This window comes from Falco rusticolus, chromosome 5 (assembly GCF_015220075.1).
Source record: "Falco rusticolus isolate bFalRus1 chromosome 5, bFalRus1.pri, whole genome shotgun sequence".
Taxonomy (NCBI): domain Eukaryota; kingdom Metazoa; phylum Chordata; class Aves; order Falconiformes; family Falconidae; genus Falco; species Falco rusticolus.
This window is the reverse complement of record NC_051191.1, coordinates 21,687,901-21,700,454: the sequence shown is the minus strand read 5'-3', so window position 1 is coordinate 21,700,454 and position 12,554 is coordinate 21,687,901. Positions and strand designations below refer to the sequence as shown.

The following is a 12,554-nucleotide window of genomic DNA, read 5'->3' as shown; positions in this document are numbered from 1 at the left end:
TTTTTCCTGCATGGGCTAAGTGTTAATCTCCTTCAACCTGCAGAGCAATGCAGGGCATCTTTTTATAGCCCTGCCAAAGATAAGGAGGTGAACTTTCCTAAGAACATAAGAGCTAGTTCAGAACAAGGATCTCTCTGACCCAATGAGCTGTTTCCAACAATGATTTGAGGGCTAAGAAAGAACAAGACTGACAATTATGATGCTCCTTTCTTCTGTACAGTGTCAGTCTCCACCAGTTTTCAAGTTGTCTGCTTAGTAGCCCCCAGTAAATTTCTTCCAAGGCTTTATCTAGCCTTGTCTTGATTCCATGCAGACTTTGCATCCAGGGCAGCTTTTGGCAAGGAGTCCTGCAGATCAGTTGTTTACCCAGGGTGTTCATGGTGAGGCCATAGCCAGGAAAGCCTCTCCTCCACCAAAGTGGGCAGGAAAAGGGATGTAACCTGCCCTGACCCCAGTCACACCGTATTTTATGGCTTCTAAGGGACTGCCTTGAGCAGTAAGAAAAATGCTGGTGTAGATTATTTCAAGCTGAAGCCATCCTGTGGCTGAGTTTGTTTTTGTTATGAATAGTCATAACATAATCATAAATAATGACAAGCATGTTATTCTAGTGATAAGTCCCTGTGCTGGTGCTATAGCAAAGGGCAAGATGGCTTCCTTTAAATACACATGTGGCAGTAACACTGCTGTTACAAATTCCCCCACCTCCTCCAGTTGTAGGAGAGCCTTGAGCTGCAGTATAGCCCTGTATAATAGAAAAAAGCTATGCTAGTACAAGCAAGCAACCAACCACATTTCAGCTGGTCTTCAATAACCTTTTACGTGCATGTGTTCAGCCTCAGCAGAAGATGATTGTCTTTCAATGAGCACAAGCCTAACTGAACTCTTGCTCTTACTACCTCGCATTTGCTGCTGGTTGCAGGAATGCCTGTGGACTCTTACAGTGCTTCAGCTGATCAGTGGTAATTTGTTACACCATGTTAAGTTGCTGTTCCAGCCCTTGAGCCCTACAACTAGCATTAACTGCATTCATAACAGGGGCTGCAGCAACGGTTTGCACAGAAGAAGAAAAACATACAGTTGAAGTGACTGTTTCCATAGCTGTGTAGTGTTAAAAAGGAGAAAAGTTTGTGCTTGTCAGCACTGAAATGTATGTTTTCCTGAATGTTCTCTTGTGATAACTTCTAATATTTATTGGATCAAGCTTGGTTCCCACAAGAACCTAGAATAGTTGTTTGGATTTGAACTGACACAGTCTTCCACAGCTGGCATGACTGCTGGGCAGCAGAGCTCGCTCCCATGGCTTCTGGGCACTTGGAATTCCTCTGTCCAGACTGTTCTCCCCTGAGAGCATTCAAAATAGGTATCGCACGGGAAGGGGCTGATGAGGGTGACGCTAAGTGGAAACAGTAATGTTTAAATACAGCTAGTTTCAGCTGAACTTGGAGCCTTTTGCTCCCTGCCTGGAAATGTTCGAAAAGTTTATTCACTTGGAGCCTTCAAGAGCGTGGTTTTGTGGGAATTAAAAAGTCACGTAAAGTTAATCCAGAAGGGTCAGTGGTTCATTAAAGCACCCAAAGACAGCAGCCTTGTGAAGACAGCCTTATCTTCAAGTCTGGTCTCTATGAGACAGTGCTTTCCTGTAAGCATGGCTATTGTTTACAACGTATTCTTCCTTTCTCTTTCTTCCTTGAACTGCAGTCCAGATACCTAAACGTTTATTCGTGGCGATTTTTGTGCTTGTGCATTATCACCTGGTCGCGTTAAGCTAACATCTCTGCATTAAAAAGTCTGCTTCTGTTTGTTTTAACAGTGGTAGTTTCTGGCCTTGGGACCAAAATTGTGGAAGAGGATGTGAACTGTTTAGAATAAAGCCTGACTAAAGATTTCTCTAAGCCTTTAAAGGTACTTGCTATCAACTGTACAGCTAGGATGACATGATGAAGTGAGTCAAAAATGTATTTATGAATCTTGCATCTGAGCTCTAACTAGAAATTTAGCTGGTATCTCCAAAGCATTGCATGGAAGATTAATTTCACCTAACTTAGGTCACCTAAAAGCTGATTGCTTAAATCTGAGCTGCAGACAAGGTTTCTTTATAGCTGATACAGAAAGAGAGGCGCCTCAAGGGTGTAACCAAGCCAGCTTAAAATGCCTGGCTGGAGGTGTCAGCCTCTCTCCAGGAGTGACAGGGGAGCCTGGACAACTGCCTCCCATCCGGGGGGCTGACAGATGAGATGAGCCATGGCCTGGCTACACATTCAGCAGGAAGTGGGGAGACAAGGTTCGGCATGTGGTATTGGTGTGGTTTTATTTCTGTTCCTGGTTTTTAATTGTTAGGATTATCTTCTAGCTCATCATTCATGTGAGAAGTTGTGCACTGCCGACAGACCTGATTGACAAGGGCCTGATGCACGAAGCTCAGTGGCTCAAGAGCTGGGGGTGCATTAGCTCTGCCGCAGGGAGCTGTGCTTTGCTGCTAGAGATGATCCTGCAGCAGTGAGAGCGCTTGCATGGCTGCTGACAAGCGAAATATTTTGTCAGCAGCTGCACTGCTTCTCCCTACAGCCCTCCTCCCCTCTCCACTTCAGCATTTACATCATATCTCTGTAAATGAGAGTACAAATAGCTCTGTGAAGTGGGCAGAATTACTACACGCAGCATGTGCTTAATCATGTACCAGAAGGTGTTCTGTCAGCAGCTTTCATTTTTCTCTTAATAAAGCAGAATAAAGTTTTTCTCTTCCCAGTGATGGATTATTGCCATAATCCTCTCTTACATGCTTGCAGTCAAGAGTACCTGCTTGCAGAACTGGAGCTGTCTTTGTTCAGCTGTGCCCCTGTGTGCCATAAGGCTGAGTGGAGGAGAGTCAGCTCTTGCTATCTTCCAAAGCAAAGCATGGGTGGCAGCAAGGGCAAATGCCTGGGTGAGGGAACAGCTGGGTGATGCTCTGGGGCATCACTGGCAGGAAGACATAACTGCTAAGTCCATGGGGACAGCAGCTCCCTCCTGTGCCTTGTAAAGAGGGATCATACTTCCGGAGCACCACAGTTTCCACTCGTGCCTGGTGATGCTTCTGTCCTTTCAGCTTGGGCATGGCCTGGACTCATGGACCCTTTCAGGCATCCAGGTTTTCTTTGTTTCCTCGTCAGTATAGGTTCTCTGAGATGTTTACGGTGTTCCCATCAGGTTGGCAGTTGAAGATGGTCTGTGCAGCTGCAGAGTTGTCTCAGCAGGCTAGCTTGTGACCAAAGTGGACCTCAGGTTTTCCTATCCAGGCTTATGTTTGCTACATCTCAGTTTGGCCAGCATAAATGTTTACACAGTCATGTTGTAAACTAAATCACTGAAATGGTATTCTTAAAAATAATCTTCACAAAAGGCTGTTGTTATCTGTTTGATTTCAGTGCTCAGTTGCTGGTGTGCTGGAGCACATCATTCAACCAGAAGCCTTTGAAAAATGCCAATGTGTGCTAAGCATAAGCACTGAAGTAATTTGAACAGTTGGAAAAGGTTTAGGGTGGGGAAGAGAGGAGACTTGACCACGTGCTACTGAAAAGACCTCCTCTTTCTCCTGCAGAAAGCTCTGGCTGCCAGCCTTAGCAACAGTGCTAGGGAGCTTAGTGTTTACTGAATTTGACTTGGAGCAGATACCCAGTTGGGGAGGGAAGTGTGAAGGCAATCTGGAAGGAAGATGCTTGGGTCATAAGGGAAGTCTGTGGTGAAAAGATATCACTTCAATCCTCAGATGAAACTAGATGTTGCTGTGTTGGCTGTGGAGAGACTGTTAATGTGCAGCTCTGGAGAGGTCAAGCGTGTGATTATTTGAGGATATCAGTGCATGTTTAATCTCCTTGGGGCTTATCTGCTTGTGTTCAGTGCTGCTGTTGATTGCTTCTTCAGACAAATAGCTATAATATTCCACTAATACCTGTGAGAAGTAAACACTTCTAAAATGGAAAATTACTTTTCCCATTCAGTCTGTGCTGAACTTCATAAAACTATTTAAACAAAAATTTAATGTTCTTTGTATAACTTAAACCTGCCCAGAGTGTCTGAAAGTGCTTCCTTTTAGAAGCAGAGGTTGTTCCAACATAATAGAACAAAATAATGGCTATTCCAGAGTGTCTGAAAAGTACAAGAAGTTCTCAGCTCAGCAGTAGCACTGCTTGGGCCTCTCCAAGTGGTAGGTGGATTGAAGTGTTTTGATCACTGTTTAACTCTACTGCCATGGGTTTTCATGGCTTTGCTATTTGAAAGCTGAGACTGCTAGAATTACTAATTGCACCAGTGTTGCAAACCGTGATGATGATGATGCCAGAAAGTTATTGCAGCTTTCTAAACCACATTTCCAGAGAGCAACCAGTCATTCTTTTACTCTCTATATAATTATGGCTGTAAGTATCCCACTTCCTTTTGTGTGCTGCTGGCAGTGGTAGCATTAATGAGGTAGCATTAATGACAGAGAAGCAGTCTGCAAACTTGAACTCCATGCGGAGTTCACTGGCACCATTTTCCTCTCAGTCATTGAAGTACTGAGTTCTTCTGTCTTGCTTTTAGATATTTAAAATGTCTGTCAATAGATTTTTCTTGAAGTAAAGCTTTTACCCTGCAGCTTTTCAAGATAAGGAACCGTGCAAGGACTGCTGTAAGTGCCCTTAGTCAGAGTTTGTTTGCACAGTGCTCGGGAGGCCTCTTATACTTATCCAAGGCCTCTGGATATTGTTGAAATGGAAATATTAACTATAGTAAGTTGGAAATCCGGAGGCTCTGTGTTTTGCCCCTGTAGAAAAGCTTTAAAATAGAATTCAAAAGACTCTTTGTGAGCTTTTCTGTTCTTGTCATTCAAAACAGGATTCACCAGTGTGGCTTGCTCATTTTGGGAAAGATGTACTTTCAGTCTGTACATGTTGGTGTAATGTTCACCATCTTGTTACTTAACTGGTGCAAGTGGTTTATATTTAAGAACAGCTTACTCTGAAAACACAAAAAAAGGAGGTTGGAAGTCAGAGGGGAAGGAAACACAGAACTGCTGCCCAGTCTGAAGAATGTATTTTGGAACTTTAAAAAGTTAAGAGAACAGCCAGATCAAAGCATTTCTGCAGTTTCCTGGATAAGTCATCAAAAATAAGTAAAAAAAGAGTGCAGACTGTCAAATGATGCTGACTAGGCTGTGCGGATTTACAGTAAAAAGGGAGAAAAATGTTTCAAATAACTTTAATGGGAACTTGCTCTAACCTGATGAGTGAAGCTCTTCTGTGCTTTATCCTCTAGTCTAATGGGAATGTATTCTAGCACGCCCTTTGTGGATGTCTTTTGGTTTTTTATTGACCCCAAAATCTTACTTATGGCTTGCTTTTTCCCCTCCTTTCTCAAAAAAACCCAGCAAAAGTCAATGCAAAAAATGTCTCTGGTGAAGACAAACAATTAAAAAAAAATTAAGCAGCAACGCAGTGTTTGACAGAAACATTTGCTTTTTGATAAATTGATTTAAGATTAGGTGTGTTTTTTCACTGCTGTTTACACTTGCCCTCTGAAATTCAAAATGTATCCAGCGCTGAAGGGAATCCTTAAAGTCTGAGGACAAATTTGGCCAGGTGCTCACTGCCATTGCTACATCCACGCTGCCTGTGCTGGTGAGTGGAGCCTGATGTTTATTTAAGGAAGGTGGTGAACAATGACTGTTTCCTTAGTCTGACTTCAATGTGAAACAATTGAGCCTGCCCACTTGCCTTAATCAATATGTTATCTACTAAATTGCCCAAACTTCCTCTATTAAGATTATTGGGGCCCCATCTCCTTCCCTGCTATGTTGCAGAACAGGTTTTTTGTTCAGGACTTCTCCTGCCTCCCTCAGTGTTGGTAGCTGCTTTTCTAAACCTATTTGCAGGGCAATACAAACTTGAAATTACAAATTAAATGTGCACTTCTAAGGTTAAAAATATTTCAAAGCTAATGTCTGTATGGACCATCAGTATGGCAATCTCTATTTTAACAGGCTCTGCAAAGATATACCCTTGGCAAGCCTGGCAGTATCCTCATTTGCTGGTGAACAGCCTGGAACATTCATTTCTTGAAGTAAACTGAGGGTACCAAAACAGAAGTGTTTGTTCTTTCTGCACAATCTCAAGAAGATTGCCCTTCCTCTGCTCTTAGTTTAGAAAGATCTGCTTTGCCAGCGTGTTGCTGCAACATTTTACATCTTGAAACTTATTTTTGTGTGTTCACGCAATTGTCTTCATAACCCTGAAGTTCTTAATCACTTTGAAATAGGTTTCAAAGTTACATGAATCAGCCAGCTATAATTAACACTTTCTGCTTGTCTTGGGCCTGGTAAGATAAGGAAAGGGTCTATATCTGCTCATCCTGTCTTAAACAAGGAAATTATGCTGGAGACAGTCTATCAAGAAGAATCTTTTTCAAGGAAGTGACTGAACACAAATTTAATCTTTTCGTTTGGGTGACACAGCAGGGATCTCTGTGGATGTCCCCACAACAGGGCTGGGCTCTTGAAACTGCTTTGCAGTAAACACAGCAATTAACTATATCCAACTACTGGCACAAGCACAATACTTTATTCTGCTGTCTTCAGGTACTAAAGCATTACATCCAGGCTATTCTGAACTTGTTTCAATTAATCATACGGTGTTTTGAGCAATGACCAACAGTGCAGTGCTCCATCACACAGCTCTGCTTTTTCTCATGTTGTGTTGTGAGATGCATTTCATAAAACTTCCAGGATTGCTCTTAAGGTCATCACTGACCTTTAGTTCACCAGTGCTGTCTTCAGATTCTTGACAGACCTTGCAAGGGATACCCATGCAAGCACCACAGTCATGAGTCATTCATTTGCATGTAATATGTGTAGTAGTCATGCAGGTGACTAAATTTGGCTTTGTGCTTTTGCAGGCTCTAGCAGAGGAAAAAAACCCAAGCAGTTCTGCTGGTAATCATTCCCATGATCATTGCTTAAGTGGTACCTCATCAAGGCTCAGTTAGCAAGCAGTGACAGGAGGAGACACGGGGATGTCATGTGGTGAAGCTTTGAGATGAGGGAGGCCACTTCCCTAAAGGTCTTTTTTCCACTTAGCATGAGTCCACTTCCCTTGATATCTGTCCATTTGCCACTCCTTTATGGTTCCTGGCAGATCTCAGCTCCCCATACTTGGCTAATGTCTTGAAAAGGAAGAAGGATCGGTAAGACCTCTTTACACCACAAAAGGCTCATTCCTGTTAAGAAAACATGGTCAGGAAATGTCTGTGATACCAAGATCTAGAACAAGTAAGAGAATTCCTACTCCCAAAACACTGTCGATGTTGTGTTGGGGGCATGTGAAGAAAGAGCAGTTTCTGATTTCTCCCTTGCCCTCTTCTCTTGACTGAGTCTTCTTACTAGACCATTGAAGAGGAAGAAATGAAAAGGAGGAAACAACAGCTGGTCTATAACAAGCTCTGTTGTTGTGGAAGATCTGTGTTGGGTGTTTGGAAGACTGAAAGGAACTTTTTAACTGGGGCAGATATTTCTATATTGCATACCTTTTGTGGAAGGGATTAGCTGCATTTCTCCCCACAGCTGCGTGACAAAAGGAAGAAAGTTTAGATGATGGAGTCTGAGATGGAGAAATGTCTCTCCAACTCTTGTGGACAACTGGAAACAAAGGTGCCTGTAGAATTTTGAACCTTAATCCTATTGTACTGCCCACCCCTGCAAATCATTTTAAAATGCGGAGGTTTCCAAGTTAATGCCTGTCATATGTGATCATTTCTCCTTTTCATGAAAGAATAGTGGCTATGTAGTCTTGATATTGAACAGAAGCAGTAGAGAGATTAATACATGTGTGATCATCTCTATAGGTTGTGTTTTGGAAGATACCACCAGGTAGGTTCCCAGGAGACACCAAGAAAAGCCTTTTTCAAGAACAGCAGGGAGGCCAGTGGGAGGCTTCTCACACTTTTGGCTATATGAGTCCCACCCCAGCTTCAGCAGAGGGGAAAGTGAAATGCTGCATAGGCAATCCCACAATGCACATTGCCTTACAGCATGTGTGCCAAAATAAAACACTCCTTTGATAAAAACCTTATTATAATGCCTGTATAATAGGAATGAAACACTTGGGCAATAAACGGAAACCTACAGTGGTTGCTTGAAACCTGTAAACGTAAGAGGACATGGTGATAGATGTACCATACCTTTAAATCTGAGCTTTTTGAAAGATTGCTGTAGCCAAACTTTCTCATTATACCACGTAAAAACTCCATTTCATTGGAAGCTGAGTGCACTAGTACAAACTCATGCTTGTACTCAACGGCAGCTTTGTGCCTGCAGTCCCATTTCTCCCTGTGGGCAGTGAGGCACAACTCAGGGTGCACCCAGGACCTCAGACAATGCACCTGGAGCAGCTACAAGCAGCCCACATCCATACTGGGATGACTGGGAGATACTCTGAACAGTTTGCAAGCCTGTGGCTTCCAGGCCACAATTTGGCTGCCTCTGTTGTCAAAGATCAAGGTTCCTGGGATAAAATTGTGCCTCTGCTTCCCAGCATGAAAGCTCATGCCTGCCTTAGAGACTGAGGCTTAGTCCATTCTAGTAGCTCTTTCTAGCTGTGCATGGCACAGTTTGCAGACCATTAATTATCTCTTTGCTTTTCTATCTGAAGTCAAGGAATATTTAATCAAGCTCATAAATTTTGGTCTGAGCAGCCTAGCAGGTTAGATGTTGGGATTAAACAGTGAGGATTTTTCTTTCTCATGTGAAAAAAATGGCTCTATTTTAAATTTCAAAGAAATCTGATGCTTATTCCCAGATTTACTTCTGAAGCGGTGTGTACTCTTGTAAATCCCAAAGAATGTTCCCTTCTAGAAGTTTCTTCTCCATCTAGTGATCAGTGTACTGGTATGCAGCTCTTGGAAATGCCACTTTCCTTTCTGGAGCAGTGTCACAGACATAGTGATTGTATTTAAAATTTTTGGCTGATCCAAAGGTACCTGAAGGTCATGTGGTCTGAGGACCAGCTTCCTCTGATTTTACGTAAATTATAATTCATGCATATGGTAATTTGAACAAGTTTATTTGTATTTTTTATTTATTTTATTATATTTAATATTTAAAATAAAATATTTTATTTTATGATATATATTATTTAAAAATAAAATATTTATTTTTAGATAGCTATATATTCGGATATCTAAGTCTACATATATATATAACATAAATGACATATTTACTATTCCAACCACTTTGAAGCCCATGACAACGTTCATGCTTCCTGTTTTTCCACCGCACATGCTGCTTGCTTACTATCTTCACTGCTTATATAGCAGCTACCTTTCTTGAACCCTTAGAGCAGGTGAAATGCTACTAAACAGGTCCTGAGGGGACTTCAGCAACCCCAGAAGATGCAGGGAAGGGTTGCTCCTATTCCATGCGACCTACTGAGGTGTCCAAACAGCTCTAACTCCCTGTCCAGAGCAAAGTATGTAACTTTCTGCTAAGGCTGCTTCAGCTTTTTATGTGTACCAGACACATTCCTTCACCATGAGTGCAGAATGAAAAGAATGTGCCCTTCTTGCACATTGTGGTCTTGTCTTTTTGGTACCAGGTGCCACATAACAGTTTTGGGTCATCTCCTTGGGTCATTCCAAGAAAAAAAATCCACTGCCTGGACAAAGTCCTTCCTAGAGAGAGTAGCACGGAACCAGCTCAGGCATTCAGCAGTTCTTAGATTTCTTCTTACATTTGAGTTTGAAGTAAAATACAGTGTCATGTGTATTAACAGACATATGCTAAGCAAAGGGACAGCATAGAAATGTATTTCTGGAGGAAAAGCACTGATAAGCTCACCTGAGCAATCTACATCTGCTGCATAAAATGTTTGCTTCATCACCAAAAGGATCCTGTTATTCCTTCACATCTTGCTTCCAGTAAGGTACACTTCATAAAATATTTATCTCGTTGCTGTGCCCTGGCTGGTAGAAGTGCAAAAGTATTTCTGGATGGTTGATTTATATTTTCCAAATACCAATCCAGAACACCGCACCCTGCACAAACCTTTTACAGACAAATGCTTTTTCTCTTCGATACAGAGAGCTGCTGATGTTAAATACTACTAATATTGTGAGATGAATTTTCAGTAATGCCTGAGCAATGCTGGAGTGCTAGTCCTCTGAAAGTCAGAAGGATTGGCTTTCCTATATTATTTCCAGGGTTTTGATAATCCTGTGGGATCTTAGTATGAAGAAGAAAGGTGCAGCTGGTGAGGAGATGCCTTTTCTGTCAGAGTTTGTGACAGCAAGGGGGAAATCTCCCCATTAGGTGATGCAGCTGGCTGCCTTTGAAAAAAAAGTGTGTGGCCCATGTGGAACTAAAATTCTACATGCAGAAACCCAATGACAGACAATAATGTTTCTCCATATTACGGCCAGAATAAGCTTTAAAAAATTGTTGCTGGAAACATACCTTAAGTCCACCAGACAGTGAAAGTTGGAACGTAACTTGTTTGCTTAACTCAGTGCTAGTACAATAAATGACTTGCATAAGGCAATTCGTTTAGCATTGTTCAAAGAGCAAGGATTATACAAACGATCTATTGTGTGTAGTGCTTTCTGGTGGTTTAACTTTCTTGGATCGAGAACAACTTAATGAAAGACCACAACTCAATTTCTGGTTGTAATTTTACGGGAAAGTGCAAGTCTGCATTGTCAAAGGTGCAGTTTGCTGCTTCCTTTCATTTCAGCTTTATTAACCTTGGAAAATGAGGCCACATTATTATTATTTTTTATTATTATTATTGTTTTATCCTTCCTCTTGGTCAGATTGGCAGGTTTGTGGTCAAAAAGAGATTTTCCTTCAGACCAGCCTGCAGGGCCCAGTGGAGGTTTTGCCTGCCTGTGTTGTACAGAGCCATTCATTGTAGTAAACCAGGTTTTAAAAGCTAACACCTGCAATTGTGATGGGGAATACTGGCAATCCTTTTGGTCTTTCTTTCCCAAAGAGTGTGCTACATCATTGTCTTTGCAACTTTTGTGCTAGCAGCTGAAGATGTATGATACAATCAAAGCTGTGGAAAACAGATGTAGTTTATCAATTGCTACAGTAACCTCTAAGTTATTTACCTTATTCTTTTTTTCTGCTCACAGGTACCATCTGAGGCGAGGCAGCTCTTTCACGTTTCTGACTCCAGGACCACACTGGGACTTCACCCTGGTGAGTAAAACAGCTGGGGAGTGCATATTGCAAAAGCATGCAAACAAGAGCAGGAATACAAGAGGTGAAGGTCCCTCTGGAAGAGAAAGAAAATCAACACATTCCCCTCTGCCTGGCTAGACACTTTCTGAGCCACTGAGGCTTCTGAGCTTTAGCTAGAGGGTGCTTTTTGCACACAGGAGTGAAGAGAAGGTAGGATATCCTGGAAACTACGGTTTCTTTATAAACTTACTTTCTGATATGTTTCAAGAGTCCTGCTAACTAAGCCAGCAATGCATGGCCTTACTGCTGTAAGCCTTGTACTCTGTTCTCTCCATCCTTTAAGATACATCCCTTGCTAGAGCAGTGGTTCGCATCCAGCCTCTAGAGCTGGTAAAGATGAACCACTCTCCAGAGAGGACCTACACTGGGTTTCTATTCTGAATTGCTGCTTCATGAAGTCTGTCCCTCTTCACACAAATTGCAGGCAATTAATCAGCTGAAGTAGGTGCATAGTGCCTGGTGTTGTGTATATAGATCTTGTACCATCTTAAAGCTGGCTTTCATGAGCTACCTAAGCTGATTTGCTCCCCACTGCCCCTGGAAGTGGTGATTCCATCCTCGGCCAGCAAACTGATCTAGCTGAAAAACTTGCCTTACCAAAAAGAAAACAAAGAGTTTTGGATGAGCTGATCCAGCTGACTGCACAAGCTGTATGAATGCTTGTGTCGGCACGAGTTAAGGCGTGAGAATGTGTCTGGAGGTGGGGAAAAGGAGAGGACTACCTTTCATAAGGGAAATCCCATCTAAAATCAGCTGGAGCTTCTTGTGAAAGCATCCATTTAGACAGGCACATTGGCAGTGCCTTGAAGGGCAGCCATGTGCAATTTTGAGGCTGCACGAACACCAGTCCAGTGTGGGAATGGATTAAACAAAACCATAATCTCTTGTAGATTTTTCTTTTGCTCAATTTTAGAAACTTTCATCTGGTGACTACAGCTACATTAAACATATACATTTGAATATTACAAAGCCCTAGAAATTATATTCTTTCAAATTTGAAAATATTGTGCTCTAACAACACAAAAATATTTTGATTTAGTTTCAAGTTATTCCTGTTCTTTGTGTGGTTTTTTAATCTGCTTTTATTTGGCTATGTGCATATTCAGTTCAGCTCTTAGACAGACCATATTGTCTGTCATGACAGACTGAAAAAAACTGAAAGAACTGATTTTGGAAGGACTTAATTGCTTATCTGCATTTCTCCATCATGTCCCTCATCAACCTAGTCCACCTCCGCTTCTCCCTTCAAGCCCAAATAGCTTCGTTTGCAGCTACAGATGGTGGGCATCTGGTGAAAGCTGGTGAA

At 42.0% G+C, this 12,554-nt stretch overlaps 1 protein-coding gene across 1 annotated transcript in view; it reads left to right on the top strand.

Moving 5' to 3' along the window:
- Window positions 1-12,554, top strand: part of NET1 (neuroepithelial cell transforming 1) — a 53,988-nt gene that overhangs the window by 17,595 nt on the left and 23,839 nt on the right. Inside the window, exon 2 of the mRNA XM_037389208.1 lies at window positions 11,140-11,206. Coding sequence (XP_037245105.1) covers window positions 11,140-11,206 — 67 coding nt within the window. The remainder of the gene's footprint in view (window positions 1-11,139; window positions 11,207-12,554) is intronic.